The 16649-nt window shown below is 37.3% G+C and overlaps 2 protein-coding genes across 6 annotated transcripts in view; both read left to right on the forward strand.

The window, feature by feature from the left end:
• LOC149046869 (uncharacterized) overlaps positions 1–5842 on the forward strand; it is a 10018-nt gene extending 4176 nt beyond the window's left edge. For 3 of the 4 annotated variants that reach the window (XM_089204705.1, XM_089204706.1, XM_089204707.1), the window contains 7 exons: positions 343–565; positions 1015–1062; positions 1841–2149; positions 2383–2736; positions 3310–3479; positions 3779–3872; positions 4995–5842. In XM_089204705.1, the coding sequence (XP_089060831.1) occupies positions 343–565; positions 1015–1062; positions 1841–2149; positions 2383–2736; positions 3310–3479; positions 3779–3872; positions 4995–5260 (1464 nt within the window). In that variant the 3' untranslated portion in view covers positions 5261–5842. The remainder of the gene's footprint in view (positions 1–342; positions 566–1014; positions 1063–1840; positions 2150–2382; positions 2737–3309; positions 3480–3778; positions 3873–4994) is intronic. The other variant, XM_089204708.1, reaches the window with a different exon arrangement.
• Positions 5843–8735: 2893 nt separating this feature from the next.
• LOC113666505 (uncharacterized) lies at positions 8736–16339 on the forward strand. Of its 2 annotated transcripts, none has more exons than XM_089204709.1 (6): positions 8736–9478; positions 11716–11991; positions 12993–13241; positions 13614–13736; positions 14344–14558; positions 15448–16339. In XM_089204709.1, exons 1-6 carry the CDS (start codon positions 9175–9177, stop codon positions 15817–15819), a joined length of 1539 nt encoding a protein of 512 aa, XP_089060835.1. In that variant the 5' UTR covers positions 8736–9174; the 3' UTR covers positions 15820–16339. The 2 variants fall into 2 exon arrangements, with proteins under 2 accessions (XP_089060835.1, XP_089060836.1); XM_089204710.1 differs by having other exon boundaries at positions 9198–9478; positions 11748–11991.
• The last annotated feature ends 310 nt before the right edge of the window (positions 16340–16649 follow it).

Raw genomic sequence — 16649 nt, forward strand, 5'->3', positions numbered from 1 at the left:
GACGGCAGGTAGCGCTCTCGCCCTTGGAGCCTTCTTTACCACTAAGAACGAGTGCTGAAAGCTCTGGTCTGGTCCCCGATTTTCCCCCATCTCCAGACACTTGTTAAAACATACATAGTTAGAACCCAATAGGAAACTAGAAACCACCAAGGTTTTCATCGGAGTCTATCGACCCGCTTTACTGACGATGAGTCAGATCATTGGAAATGATATTAAGGCCAGGGGCAGACATATAGATCCGTCACTTAGATTTTGGGTCATCATAGTTGCTATGACACAAACGAGCCAATTACACACAGTGAAGTGGATGATATTGACGCTTTTATTACATGATTTGTACAGCAATTATTCTCAGTTGATCTGGATTCTAAATACGATGGCCCGAACCCCTGGAGTCCTCCATTGTATAAATTGGAAAAAGGAGACATGAAGAAGAAAAACGTTTTTCAGCTTTTGGTGGAGCTGCCCGCACAGTCTGGAGAGACTCAAGAGTTCTATAGTAAACCATTCCTGCTAAGAAGTAAACCTAAAACTGGCTTACCTAAGAAGAGGAAATCCAGTGAAGGTTAGTGGAATACACACAGTAAGTTGACATTTTTTGTTAAGTCGATCCCACAAGCACGAACAGAAAATTCACTTGGGACCTTTCTTTTCATCCTCTCTTTAAGCAAAAAAGTGAGAAAGAAGAACCAAGTCATGGCGTGATGAAGAATTTAAATCTCAAGGAAAAATGGCTAGTTTCGCAGAATTAGGAGAATATGCATTCTTCCGTTCATTATTCAACTTTACTTGTACTTTCTATACCTTTTATCCTTCACAGAAGCTGGGGGGGGGGGGGGGTCTTTCTCGTTTAGTTGCCTAACATTTGATTTTATATTTAGTTCACTTTCTTAAACCCACCAAACTGTGTATCTCCGTGTTTCATTCAAAACTGAAAGCAAAGTGATACGAAAAATTGCAAAAAGTAAATAAGTAAACAAAGATGCTTTATACCCATCACTTTAAACTTAACAGATTCATCTTCAGTGGAATCCAGTTCAGAAGGCTCAACCCCAAAGAAAGGTGAGTTTGATTTTATCTGTTCCTTTTTCTTTTTTTTTTTCTTTGTGGTGTGACATTGCGCTACTTAGCCTTTTGGGATCGGAACGACTACTGTAAATAACATTTGTGCTTTAATGTCTATATGAAGAAACGTTTTTGAAAAAAATTAAATCAGACGCCTGTATTTATAAGCCACAACCAATATAGGCTTGGCTGGACTTACAATCGAACAAAAACAGGCTAAGTTGTGAAAAATTTTAAAAATTTTTAAGCAAGGTGAGAAAAAAATTAAGGGGCCACGGTTTAGTTTCATGTTAACTTGTAAAACTCCCTGAAGAAGTCGACGAAAAGCGTCGTAGAATAAGGAAGTTTTACAACTACTTTCCGCAGAGTGCTGCTCACTAGTTTAGTTTCTTAAATCCTTTTTCAAAAATTATCACGTGTTGACATTTGTTCGCCATATCGGGGTATATTACATGTTTGGGCTTCTGGATTGTGTTCGTTATAACGAGGATTTCGTTATATCGAGGTTCGTTATTTTGAGGTTCGTTATATCGAGGTTTTGTCCCATACATTTCACTATAACTTTGGCCGTGGCTGTAGAGTATGGTTCGTTATGCCGAGGACTTCGTTATATAGAGGTTCGTCAAATACAGGTTCTACTGTTTTCTACCATTATACTACCCTCAAATCTAGAAAAACTGAAATGTCGAAATTATAGATTCCTTTGAACTAATACGCGCGCACATAAGTTCAACCTAAACTATCATATAAAAAATCTCTTTGTTATTGACTTTAGTTCCTAGTTCCTTTCAAAACCTTCGGGTGATTGAACACTTGGAAGCGAAAAGTGCTTACATTGGAAGTTTAAAATATGACAACTTGACAGTAAATGAAGGAAGAGCCGATATTGGATATCACTTTAAGGTGAAGGATCCTAATTTGTACAAAGAATTTGAGGAAGGTGATGTGCTTGGGTTCTTCAAAAGTGACGATGGAACAGCATGCGTACAGCTTTTAGACAGCCAAAATGGAAAGCAGGCTTTCATGGCAGGAGTCATCAGCCGGTCAGCCTACCTAGAGGCCACTCCGGCCATGAGTCAAAACGGTTTGTTTTGTTTTACTGTTACTTTAATCGTGGCTTGGGTTCTCTCAAAAACGTTGTGCGCATATTTCACCCAAAAAATGCCACTTTCGCCTGCGTTACCCAAACGTCAGGCTAAAATCATGTTCAATAAATGCAAAGTCACTGTAGTCCAAAAGTTCCTTTTAAATTAGATCACGTTTTTTTTTGTTTATTTTGTTTTTCTCTTCCTTCTTCGTGTGTTTCTTCTGTTATAGATCCCACTGATGTTATTTGCGTAATTGGAATAATCAAAGTAAAGTGTATGGGATCTGTCCGGGCTGGAGAACGAATTTATACTAATGTGAGCCCAGATCATCCTGGCACTGCTATCCCAGAGTCCCATTTGCCTCCGTGTGTGATCTTGGGTGGCGGCAGTGTTCTATTGGGGATGTCAATGGAAGAAAAGGAAGCATCTAAGCTCAATGACATTAACTTGGTTCAGAGTTTTGTGTGCATGGTTCTTGGAGTAAGCGATAAAGAAATCAAATCAGAAATAGGAAACATGTATAATCGATTCGACGTGGAAGTGGCTGCAAAGCTGCGAAAGGAAAGAAGAAAGGCGAGCCGAAGTAAGTACAAGAAACTTTATATATGTGGCGACTTTTAAAGGGTCTCTGCTTCAAGTCTACGACTTCAGTTCCGATCCTCTTTATATCAGAACGCATCGGCGATCCGATTGTAGTGGCATCAGTATAACATTATATCATGAGAAAAGAAAGCTAATTTCTTTACCTAAATTAAGTGACACACTCCTTTTAAAAACTTTCAGACAAACCAGGAGACAGACGTCCCACATGCCTGACTAACTTGATTGACTGACTGACTGACCAAGTGGCTGTGGACTGCTTCGCGGCCAGCTGGCCCATGCGATTAACTGGCTGACTGAACAAACTATCGAATAACTGACTCACTGACTGAAAACTGACTGACAACTGACTTACTTATCGGCAGACAGACTGCCAGATCGACTTTCGGACCAACTGACTTACTGACTTACCGACTGACTAACCAGTTAACTTTGTAGTAAACAGACTAAAAACTCCAGAAGACTAAAAACTCCGTTCAGGTCAAACAATGAGGCGAGGATGTCTTATTTTACTAATTCTTTTAAACTTTGTTTATTTGTTCTTTTCCTTCCACAGTGCGGCGCATGATTGTGTGTGGCCTTTTAACTGCGCTTGCGTTAACCGCTTTCTGGATGTACCAATTCTTATATCCGGGAAGTGCTTTACGATATTGGATATGCGAGCATGGTTCCTTAGGAGATTCCAAATGCAATTTCACATTTATTCCCGAACGTGACACGGCACAGGTATATATGTGGCTTATATATATTTCAAACGGGTTAAATCAATCGTATGAAAGTGTATGTCCATCCGTCATCCATCAAGTTAGTCACAAGGCAGTCAAATACACTCACTTACTCAATCAATAAGCATGAGTCTTTCAGATTCGTAAACAGGCTTTGTCATTAAATCAAATAGTTTTTCGCCGAGTTTTTATTATGGAAAATTCCTCTGCAAAAACAAAACAAATTCAGGCAACTATATCTGCATTACCATAGACCTAAAAGAAATGTTGTTGAAACGTTCGTTGAATTTTTTATTACAGCGTTGCACAACAATTGGCCTTGAATTTACGTGGGATAGACTTAAAGAGAGAATGAAGCCGCATTTGGATGACATTCCCGAATTGGATTCAAAGAGTAAGTACAACAATCTTACACGTTCTTAAGGCCACTTGTCCGACTGAAGCAACGTTTGTGTGTGCGGTTTTATGCTAGCTGTTCTGTTGCTCAGTGCTCTCAAGAGGAGCTTTTATAAGTGTCTCCCCATAGGATGTCCTCTCAACTCTTCGAAATTATCTATATCATCATGATCTAATAAATAGACCACGCAAGTAGTGTAGCGAGCGTATCTGTTGTCAGCCCGATTAGACAAAACTTCTCCTAAATTATTCAGAAAGACTATGTCGCATCCGGGAGGAACAATTATTTCTCCAATCTCGGGAGTGCAAGAATTAAAGCAGTGGCCATTGCAACTGATCTTGGATTCAATTGACCTGATAAAAAAATGGTTTATAATTGAGGAAAAACTCAGAAATAAATACTGGAAAGCCAAAAGTTTGGCAGCAATGGGAAATATGGACAAAAATCAGACGGGTCGAACGTAAACCCAATGAAACCAGCCCAGTGATGTCAAATTTAATTAATTTCAAAATTTTTAATTGATTAAAGGCAACACACTTAACAAGCTACTACATCATTCATCCTCTGTGACACCCTAATGCTAGCGACTAAGGGGGAGGGGGGGGGCTTTGCACAATCATGTCAAAGTGAATTCCCTGGAAACGTAGGAAAATTATAATAACAATAATAAAATTATTTATGTAACGCTTTATACAAAAGTTCCATAGCACTTCACTATGATTTTAAAAAAATAATAAAGCTTAAAATAACTTAAGGTATAAGATATCGTTTCAAAAGATAAGTTTTCAGAGATGAGTAACACTGGAGCAACGTTTAATGTAACTGGGAGGACAGTTCCAAAACTTGGGGGACATAAAGAGAATGCTCGGTCTCCATTAGTTTTCATATTTGACGGAGGAACTTGAAGTTGAAAACTAGATGAAGACCCTAAATCCTTGTCTGTTAGAGAGCCTCCGTAAGAAGCCAAAACGGTTTTATTTGACAAAATAAGAACATTGAGGAGTACCAAAAACGTGACTACAGCTATTACGGCGCATACATTCAAACTTGAGTTGACAACCATGATGTAGAAACGCAAATTGAATGTAATTAACTGTCAATGATTTTTGTGAATTTCAGGAGTGCCTGGAAAGCACCATTACTACCTAAACGTGGATCGCTGTGCCTATGGCGGAGTAATCAAGCTATCCGCTCCAGTTTCCGGTATTTCGAACAACGAACAGATTTGTGGTCCAATTATTTTCGTTGTAAACAGTAACTGCTCTGCTGTTTATTTCTATCAAGATAAGCCCCACGCAGGTTGGAAAATATACCAGTCAGTTAAGCATTATGAATATTTACGCCAAAAACTACATTGCACACGCTCAGAAGTCTCCAGAGAATGAGCTATCTAAATAGAGGGCGATTACTAAAGATTCCTTTGTCGAGGGCAAATCATTGGAAGCTTGAACAAGTTTACTGCTTCTAAGATTGGAAAGTAAATTTTTCTAATTTTTTTGCAACGGGTCTCTAATGTAACGAGTTCCTTGGATTTTAAACATAGCCAGCTTCAACGTCAATGCCATTTTATCCTGAAAAGGTTCTCTGTTAGAAACTAATAAAGTGACATGTTTTCTTATGATCACGAATAATAATTTTATGTAAAGTAGAAACAAGCCTATAGAAATTAGCTGGCGTATATTTTAGAAAGTATTATACCAGTTGAATGAATTTCAAAGGTATTTATACAGTTTAAAAAAAAAAAAAAAGAATCCTAGAAACTTTGCGAAACTTTAATAAATGGTTTAGAAAATTTGAACCCACCTTTGATTTCCGCAGCTGCTTGTATTGGGTCATTTGGATTTTCTACCATAATATGGTCATCAGCACTGGTCTGCAAGTATTGTTAATGCAAGTTACCTTATTAGTTAATTTTTCAAATACTTCCTATATACTAAACTGAATAAAAGAGGCTTTTCTCTCAAAAAGGTAGAAATTTTTTCCCTATCAGTCGTATTCACTAATCTCCTAGTGAGGTCCTCTAACAGGTGAAGACTATCCTCTGTTGTACCGGCGGGAATGTGGGTCGCATCAGTTGAATTAACTCACGCCAAGAAGGGTTTACCGACCATATTGCTCTTATTCTCTTTACTGGTGGGATTCCCGGACACATCAGTCACTTTGCACATATTTATTAGGGTATATAAAGCCTTACTTACAAATCAGATTTAATTACGTGCATCAAATCTTTATTATGAAATAATCGAGATAGTACGTGCACTCTTATTGGTCAACTGGTAACTTTAGAACACAGTTGTGAATTCATACTTTTTTGTCTGTGGGCACAATTTGGAAATATTTGAAACTCAAAGCTTTCGCAATTTTAAGTTCAAATAACAAATATTAGAAATGAAGAAAAATTAGCTGATTTTTTTGTTTGGGGTTAAGCAGGTGGACCCCCTTTTAGCTCGAGCAAAGAGGACAAAGTCTGCAATAAAATGCACAATAAACATTTTCCTTAAAAAATTTTCACTTTTGAATATTGCAATAAAATCTTCTGCAAGAAATTCCTTTTGATGTTTGTTTTAAAATGTTCTCGAAAATGCACACCAAACTATGTTACATTTGTTTGCCGTGTTTTGGCTCTCAAATTTTTCCCAAACGTAACCAGTTTCTCTGAGATGTTTTCGCCGTAAAAGGCTACTTTCACATTGGCAATGATATTCGTTAACTTTTTAATTCAGAATTCGACAGAATGGGACATCAAAACTTTACTGATCAGTCAAACTTCACAAAGCACCATGAGGGATTCAACTTGTCAACCATGTTCTCAGGCTGCCAAATCGGGCAAGTTTTCGTCAGTTTGAAAAGTGATCAACCACATTGAAATTCATTTTCAGCTTAGTTGAACTTCTGAGAAACTAATCTTAGAGCTTCTGGCAAAAGAAGTCTACTGTTCCCGCCAGAGGTTAATGAAATATAATTGAAGTCAAACTAAAGGCAATATAGAGGGTTTGAATGGGTTGATGGCTTTTACGGCTAATGGTTAAAACTGATGGCTGATTTACGGCTCACGAATAATATCTTTCTCTTGTTGTCGCCAAAAAAAATTTTTCAGTTTAATTTTTTTACGACTTAAGGTTAACATTTGTCAACACGACTAACAGCTCAATTTTTAGCCGTTTTACGGCTAACAGTGAACCCACTGAGAACCTCAACATTTCGCAGTCAAATTTCTGATTGCCACTTTACCCATTTTATTTTGTACACTGAAACCAGTCGATGAAGACTGGATACTTTCTGGACAATAATTTTCCTGGGCTGTTTCCCAAAACAACGAACAGATTAAAAGCATGCAAAAAAAAAAGTATCCAAAACGTAGGCTGAAACATAATCTATTGTGGTTGATGTTCGTTTTCTCAGTGTCCCAATAACGGTTTTAGTTTAGCATATCATTTTTGGTCATTTTTTCGTGATCTTTTTCATTAAAAAAAATGGAGGAAATTCTTATGTGCTTACCTCACAGGTATTACCCAGTTTAACCCATCTCCTAATCCTTGGTTTCTAATATTATAACATTACTAAAGAATATGACTTTGTACTTTGCCAAACAGGTTTCAACGATTCTTGTCACTTCAGTTAAAAGTACGAGGTACAAAGCTGAATAGTCTGTTTCAGTAAGTTCAAAAACTCAATTGCTTCCTTGTAAAATTGCGCTTTGTGCATGAGAATTACAAAATAATTATGCTTAAAACAAAGGCTTCCAACTCACTAACGGTTTAAAAACTTGAGGCTTAGGTCATCTCAGAGGTACACTTTTTATGATACACATCTGCCATAGCCTCAAAATTTGAAAAAAAAAAAAAAAAGGCAGAGGCGCTCTCTAAGAGACGTGCGAATGTGTAGGAGTAAGGAGTTGTGAAATAACAGAACAGAAGTAATTGTTTCAAGCAGCGTGCAAATGTAAATAGTCTCTCTTATCGTAAGTTGAAAATCAAAACAAACATTTTGCGGCATGCACGTATGATCACTTCATAATCACGTCTATACGTGGGGTCTGAACAAGAAGTTTAACAAGGTCTCGATAAAAAGATCATAGGTTTAGTGAAAAAGTCCTTTGTAATGGACTAAACGAATACACTTCTTGCGCAATTTTCCGAAATAAGATTGATAAGACACGGAGGGATGAAAGATTATTTTTAGCTGAAGATGTCAAGAGTCAAGTACATACTACGTTGGTAGCTATAAATAACTGAAATAGATCAGTATGAGTGTAATAAATAGTTACATTGTTTATTTAGTTCTATTCATGTTTCAATGTTAGCCCGAGTTTTCATCAGAGGAGCGGGTGCAGCAAATGGCAATTCATGAGCAGCAAAAACTATCAGAGTCTATAAATAAACCCTTCTGTCACTAATCTTCCAAAGAGGGTCCATACTTGAGACCCTGCACTCGGGGTTGCGTGATGGTAAATAACATCTAGATTATGTACGGAGAGGTCATAATTTTTCAACAATGAATCACAATAGGAAGTCAACTTGCGGCCTCGTTAGAAAGTGACTTTACGGCAAGCCGACGTCAGGTTTTGAGTCGTAAACGGAGACGAATTATCTCAATTGTTTCCCGATAAGAAACGTCATACCGTCTAAGATTGCAAATGTAATAATCGTTTGAGCCGCCAAGTTTCGCAACCAATTCGATTTGAAGATTACCTTCCCACGATAAATAAATGGACAAAGATCACATCAAACGCAGCATTATGGCCAAAATTAGACCGTGTAATCAATGGTCCACATTACTTACCTGAACAGGATTACCAAACAAAGCGCGTGGGTTGACCATAATCAATCTCAGTAAATTGATCTGTTTGAGTAAGCAGGTAAGCACAATTTCCGGTAACACCCGCCGTAATTGTGTAGGAGCATTTCGGACATTTCAATCGCACACTAATGAAACAAACTTGCTCGGTATTAAAAATATTGATCAAGTGTCATGTTATTGAGAGCAAGAGATGCATTTCATGTACCTATAAGTGTTTGAACTCTGTACAATCCGACGCACGTGTCTGGCTTGAACTAAGTTGATAAAATCACAGTTCCGAGTAACAGCTTCAAACCGTTTTCATGCCTAATTCCAGAGTATCCTACGAACTTGGTCCTTCGACGATTTAGCAATAACGAGCTGTTTCTTACCAAGGACTCGGTGACAACGCTTCGCACGTGAATACCAGCAATGTCAGGGTCTGGATCAGCGGTTGTTAACTCCTCCTCCATAAATTTAAATTCTCCGCCTGACCGCAATAAATCCTCCCTTTAAAACCATGGAAACTATCAACGAGCCAAGAATTTTATACAAAGAGTTCTTTCTGGAAACAGCTTTTCAGAGAGCTCACAACAGCTGGAAGCACCAGAAAGCGCAATTAAGCCCAATGCAGTTTAATTCAGATTGGGAAGAAACCCTAAATGACATCGACGAGATGATACAGTCTGAGCTAGGATGCTCACTGTCAGGCCTTTCTCCATATGATGCAGCGCATCTTTCAAACAAGATTGAATCGCGAGAAAGTTATACGCAATTTAAGACCAAGACGAGCTCGAGCGACCCCTCGAAATGGAATCTCTCAGGTAAGTTTGTCATTTTAAAAGTCATTGGCAAATTTGTCAAACGGTACGTTCTGCCTCATCGGCTGAAGAAATCACCACATGCAAGTTTGTGGGATTGCCGGTCATAGGAAGGTGACTACTGTTTACTTCTCTGACTAGAATTGTTCGGAAAAATTTTTCGATTTTCAACTTTAAATAGTTTTAATTTGGCCCAAAAAAACTTTATGAATCTCCTTGAAAGTAATTTCCATCTCTTGAAGCCACTTGCTTACAAGTTTATATCAGCAATATGAATACACCTTTATCATTCATGAACGCATGGGTGAGCCGTACGGTTCTGTTGTTCTTCTTTTCTTAAAGAAATAATAAATAACCCATCTGTAACGGCACGGTTGAATTAACTGTTGCTGGATAGTCCAACTAATGTGATCAGAAATAACTTTTATTGCTCAATTTGACCAGGAACCACATGCTGCAAAGAATGATCGAAAAACTGCATTTGGTGCGTCTTTAGGTTTATTAACTCACACAACAGATGCACGTCACATTTTCCGGTTGAAAGATCATTGATCATTCATATAAAAGGCGAATGTCTAGTAATGATAAAGTTTTGTAGCAAAGGAAAATTGCAAATAAGTACATGAGTTTATTTGCAATAAGGAAGTGTCGAGAAGAAGCAGACAAGAGTGGATAGTAAGAATCCACCGAGCGCCGAGGGCATTTTCTATTTATGTTGTCGCCGTAGACGAGGTCACAAATTTAGCGAGGCTGACGTCAATGGAAGCCCAGAAGCCTTTGAATGAAGAGACTGGATCAGATTAGATCGTAGGTTTTCCTTTCGGGAAGTAACTTATCGCGATATCTTAAATAAATTTATATCGCAAAATTACGCAACAACGTGCAAGCGATAGAAATTTTCTAGATAAAAGTAAATTTTTGAAAGAGCTCGCACCATTCGGTGAAATGGAACTCCCTAAATGAGAGCCAGAACCATTGCTTTAACGGCGAGCAAAGCTTTTCGTAAGTGTCACAGACACATTTGTTGATCCTTCAAAGGCTTAGTCGAATAAAAGTATCCTTAGCTCGGCCTAAGACTTGCGCCCCTTCTCATTCACAAAGAATAGATTTATATTATCAGTCGATAAATCGGTCGGCTCTGTCAAGATTCAAAATCGATAGCAACAGTTGCAACAGATGCTTAACTGCTAAAACCCTCATCTTGTTTTTGTTGAACCTGTTAAGATAAGAGCTATATTTCTTTCCCCAACTACTCTACCTTACTCGAGATCACTAATTTCCAAGAGAAGAAGAGCTTGAATCAACCCTTTCTTTTATTATAGGCATGTATTTACTTCAAAGGCATCCTCACAAGTGTTTCGGTGTACTAAATTTCTCTTCTGATGTCCTCTTACTTATAAGAATATCCTCAAGCTTCATAAATCCGAGTTGCCACATTGATCACTAAAGATTCCTCTGTCCCAAAGTGTGAAGCAAGGAGCAAGACCAATTGGAACTCTATAATTTAGACACAACAAAAAAAGTTGTGACTACCAAGCTTATGATAAATTTACACTAGTCATATTTTAAACTTTCTTCATAAAATATTATGTAAAGTCTCTTCACAATATATGCAACAGAAAAAAGAGCTCGAAATTTGAACTCATTTGCCCTGTATCTAAAGCACTATACAGGTTACTTGCTTAACAGAAGAGCCAGCTCCATTTCCAATGATCTATCAATTCAGTTGAGAGCCATGCCTTTTGGGAAAACCTAAAAGGTTTTAGGAAAACCATTTCTGTGATTGAAAACCCTATTGCCCACGACTCTAGCTTGACATTAACATCTGTTGACATTGATAAAAGTAGTTTGTGATTTGACATACTCAATTTTTGTTTGTTAACTTGTAAATGTATCCATATGTTTATATTAACTTTAGTATTCTTAAATTGACTAAGTTGATTTCCTTTTGCAATCAATTTCAATAGATCTTTTCACATGATATGCAGTAACTTATTTACTACGTTAACATCACTATTTTTTTTCTGCCTAAGTAAACGCTCTGAATCAAACAGAGGATCAAATAATAAGATCAGACCCCATATTGAACTCTCCATAACTCTCCTAGCTAATTTGGAAGAGAAAAACAGTATTAATATGAGGGAGAATTCCATCCCCAAATCAGTCTTCAGCTAAACATCAACTATAGTTAACTAGTCACCAATCTATTAAAAACCTTTCAACTCTTTAAAAATCCTCAGGCAATATGAATAAGATCGTTCATGCTCCTCAGAAGTCCACTGCAGCCAAGGCTACTGGACATGTGAACAACAACAATGAGGACATTGTGGAAGTGCAAATTTTGGATCTCAGGGATGTTTATGAAAAGAAAACTAAGAAAGGACCCAAAGGCCTGGAATATCGCCTTGAAAACCCAAAAGTAATGGTAAAGGTGCACGCCGACCTGGAAATCACTGAAGTATGTGCATTTGTAAAGAGGTGCGCCAGAGCTGCCATGAGAACCCACGACGATAGAGGTAAGATCAATTTTATGGCTAATATGTAAGATTTTAAACATCATATATTCCTCGGCCACTCCACTAAGTATATACCCTTATGCTGTTTACGAGAAATGATTACGCTTGCATTTCCACAAAAGCCATTGTAGAAGATACATGCATCGCTGATTCAATGATTTGGAGCAGCGGCTTTAATATGTTTGAATACAAAGAACAAAAATAGTGGAAGAGAATGGACTGCTCTTAAGTTGAGTTTTGCGGAAAAAATCAGTAACATGATTTAATAGGGATAGATTATGGTCTTTTCAAATTATTATAATGTTGTTTCAACCAAAGAAGAACAGTAACTCTTATACTTATTCCTCACTCGTTGAAAAAGTACATCAAGACAATATCACTCGATCTATTGATAAATCCATCAATTTTTCATCGACCGACATTGCAACATTGCACTAAACATTGCTAAGGATTCGTTCGCCTACGTGTGAAATGTATGCTCGTACTTCTTCGATATATTGGCAAGGGTTTGCGGAAGCCTTAAGGCTTTTCAAAGAATACATTGTGTTCATTAATTTAAAGATAATTACTTGCTCGAGCATGATCACGCACTTATTAAAATATTTCTGCATGATTAATAAGATATGGTTGAAAGCATAGAAAGCAAAGGTCACGAGACGCAGATTCTAGAATGATTATTCACCATGAAATCATATTCAAAGCCGGATATTTTTTTGTAATTTTAGGATGATTGGCCGCGAAAATTGGTATTCAATTTCTCGGCAGGGCTAGCTTTGGAAGACCTCTCAAATGAATATGGTTTATTGATCTGAAGTAAGAATCATCATATTTTCTTGCATTTGTTGGAAATTGGATCCGAATAAGTATTATTTGACGTGTATTTCATGAGATGCATATATTTTTCTGAGACTTGAAAATTTTGTTTAGTTCTTTTGCCATTCCAGCAAAAATACTTTGTTCACTGAGCATTACACCCTTGTTTAACTTCAAACGAAAATCAGGTGCTGTTAAACTTACAGTCAGTATTTTGGAAAAGGAGAAGAAGCGACAAGTCATTTCTGTAGATCTCGGTTCAGTCTACAAGAACCAAGATGGAGACAATTTTTATTGGTTGGAGAAGGCAGATGTCACTGAACGGAACAAATGGGAAGTAACTCTTAAGATAGATTTAGTTTCTGGACTGACAGCAAGTGTGACATCCCGACCATTTCGTGTAACGACGAAAGTGAACTACAAGAGAAACATCCAAGGTAACTGAACAATTTGGCATCCTCTACTGTCTATATATCACATGATTAGTGTTAATCTAGTAAGTACTATATACCTGGTGCTGTTAGAGTCAGAATGTGCATGATACTTTGATACTACTGCAAGTTTTATTCATGACAATTAGGGGCCCAAACTTAGGACAGGTGTTCTTCAAAGTATATCAGTTAGAGCTGTAAAGTAGTTATTACTATGAGAGAAAGCGTTACAAAAATTTCAATTTTATTGTTGATGTTCCTGACCCCATTCTATCGTAAATTCATAGACAAAAATTCCAACATGCTTTTTTACCAGTGGTGATGCATTTCAGTGAGCTCAAGAAAAACTAATCGGTATATTTTCTCTTCAATTGCCAGATTATTCCAGCGTGGGTAAAGTGCAAAACCTGATTTGCAATGTTATGAGATCAAACCAGACTTCGTCAGACAATGATCATGTTAATGATGATGTATTCCTTGAAAGCAATGAAATGGAAAAGAGTAGGTTGAAGAGAAGATTTTTTCAATTACCTATGAGTAGAAAACCCGTTTTACTGATATTTCACAGTGATCTTTTACTAATATACCATACCTGAGAAGGAAACAACCACGAAGGAAATTTTAATTGACCTTTGTTGTAGCCAGGAAGGGAGGCCTTAGCCAAAGACACAGCAAATCCTGACTCCTTCAGTTTGAACTTGACAATGCTTCGCTGGTCTCCTTTACTGCATGAAGAATTATTTTCCTTGTAAACATTCCCTAAATTAACCAGCGTTTTGTCTTTTTCTCCTCGGTTGTAATGTCTATTTGTGACCTTCTAGAAAGATGAAAAAGGTCCTAGAAGCTAAGGCCACTTGTTTGTAATAGATTGGCTTCAACCATTTTTTTCCTTATACTAGTGATCTCTTTGCTAAGCGTATCCAGGTGATCGCGATTTGCGGAAGCTACACTTTACTCTTTGGATAATGCATTATGAAATAATTGGGGAAGTTGAAGTGAAATATAAATTTCTCCATAATACTGAGTCCGCAATACCATAATTGGGAGGTTGATTTAAGTAATAACATAGCTACCTGTGTAAATCTCTCCGGTCCATGCACTTTTTCAGATCATTTCAGGCAAATGCAAGACACAAGAGCAATGGCGGATGATAACGACGATAATCTGTTGACTCACAATCTATTGTGTTTTAAACTCGATGAAACAGATGACTGGTGGTCGATAGCTTCTTCGAACAATGTGAATGACTCAAGCTCAGTGCTAAGCCCTCTAGCACATGAAAGAATAATTCTGCAACCAAACACAGTTCTACAGAGACCCACGGTAAGAAGTGAAAGGTATCAATAGGCAATAGGATTTCCTTACAAGAGAAGGCAACTTTATGGCTCAAGAAAAAATTTCATTTTCAATTTCTATATTTAATCATTATTTTTGGGAAAATTTCGAACCATTTGAACCATGGTCTAACAGTTTGCATGTTCGAAATGTAGAGAAAATTGAACGGTTCCAAGTGTAAGCCTTGATTACATAATTCATTTAGCTTAAAAGTTTTAAGGACAATAGTTGCAACAACACTTGTACCTTGAGTTACTTCTGAATTAGAAATAGAAACCTGGAAGGGAAACCTGGTGGAACCAGAGACACTTTTCACTTACGAATCAAAAGTTTATTTCTTGTTACCAAAATTATGTTAACATACTGTTAAATTATGTTAATTATGTTAATTGTTAACGCAAAAATTCATAGCTAAGACATCGGTCAGGAAACATTAAAAAATCTTAATATGATTCCGAAACCCTTCATCAAACTTGTTGAATTTCGGTTGACAATCCCTATTTTGGTTACCTATACCAGGGAACACCCCGCGATGATGGAAAACAAACTTTGGCCTCGAAGATGTGTTTACTTTAAAGTCGATATATTGTGTCATTTCATGTTTAAGAAAACCTCATTTAATTTTTGGTTTGTTTGTTTTTGTTTGTTTTGTTCTTCTGTGGGGAAGGGGATAATGCAAAAAGATGCTTGACTGTTGAGTGTTTTCAAAGGCCGGAAAGCACTAAGGGTGTGTGTACTGACGGAAAACTATAGAAAAATTTTGAAAACTTAAGCTTTTTTTAATTTGTTTTTATAGAGCATGAAAATAATTCTTAAAGTTTCAGTTGTTCATTAGTTTGCAAAAGCTGATGATCGAATGCGTTTGTTGCATTTTTAGCTTGCATCATATTTCGGTCAGAAATCAGAGATCAGTTGCATTGTGGAACAACCTGAGCTTAGTGGTTTGCTAAAGCTGGTGAGAAAGCGAACTACTGGAGAGAGTGCAACCACTAAACAAGAAAAGAAAACCAGGAGGAAGAAGTCTTTACTCGATGCAAACTACGCATGGGCTTGTGGATACTGTTTTTTCGAACGTCGCAAGAAATCAACAATTAGGGCGCATTTGATCCAAGGAGTTTGTCAAAGATCAAGATTATATAGACGAAAGTCAAAGAAACGCCGTTCCTTTTCAGCAAGAGGGCGTCTTTTAAGTAATGGCTTGGAAAATTCTGACCTCGAAAAACACAAAGGGCGGTCAAAATCATGGTAAGGGAAGCGTATAAAACCTCTGAAATATGAACTTCTGGATAAAAATGTAAATCATGATACTTGTCTACGATAGCAATAATAACAACAACGGGCTTAATGCGGAAGCTTGTGTATGATTCACCACAAGTCACTAGGGTTATTCCAGAGATATATGAACCAAAACGTGTTGTACGTTTGAATCCGGTCTTGCAGGTTGAAAGCCAGTCGTTTGTTATTTTGCAGAATGCATGGTACATAATGGTTAAGTTCGTCAAGTAGGATAGCATGACATACTGAATCAAAAGTATCCTTTACGCACTATATAAAAACACACCACAATAAATAAGACATTTGTCTATATTTCTCTGAATGGTATTTTCTATGCAAACACTTCCATGTTGAGTTGAGTGTTTTCCTCGAGGCCCATACTGAGAACGTTAAGTATATCCTCATTATTGATAAAGTACAGTACTGTGCAATGTACATCAATTTTGCAAAAAATTATGTTAAAGTTAGAAAATAAATTTATTGGTTTGTTGTTATGTCTCCGTTTCATCACCTGCCTTGAACGTGGGTAATGTATGCGTTTTTGGTTTTGCTGAATGTGGTCTAAGTAAAGCAAATAAATTTAAGATATTTGCTGAGACGCTTCCTAAGACATCACTTTCATAATTCAATACTCCCGTGAGACAGGAGTAGAGGCTGTGCGATGCATGGTTTGGAAAGAAAAAAAGTTCCAATTGACTTTTAGCCGGAATGATGGGTAGCCTGCAGTGCAGGCGTCTTGTTAGTGCAACCTAACGCTAAAAACTCGCGATCGTTTGTTCCACCGGCCATTTTTAATTTGCAGTT

Source organism: Pocillopora damicornis, chromosome 4, assembly GCF_964200805.1.
Source record: "Pocillopora damicornis chromosome 4, jaPocDami1.2, whole genome shotgun sequence".
Lineage (NCBI taxonomy): Eukaryota > Metazoa > Cnidaria > Anthozoa > Scleractinia > Pocilloporidae > Pocillopora > Pocillopora damicornis.

Bases quoted from the DNA above. Each gene is read 5' to 3' on its own strand.
- LOC113666505 (XM_089204709.1), top strand. From the start codon at position 9,175: ATGGAAACTATCAACGAGCCAAGAATTTTATACAAAGAGTTCTTTCTG. The intron at 13,242-13,613 runs GTAACTGAACAA...TTCAATTGCCAG, and splicing joins CTACAAGAGAAACATCCAAG to ATTATTCCAGCGTGGGTAAA. The intron at 14,559-15,447 runs GTAAGAAGTGAA...TTGCATTTTTAG, and splicing joins CAGTTCTACAGAGACCCACG to CTTGCATCATATTTCGGTCA.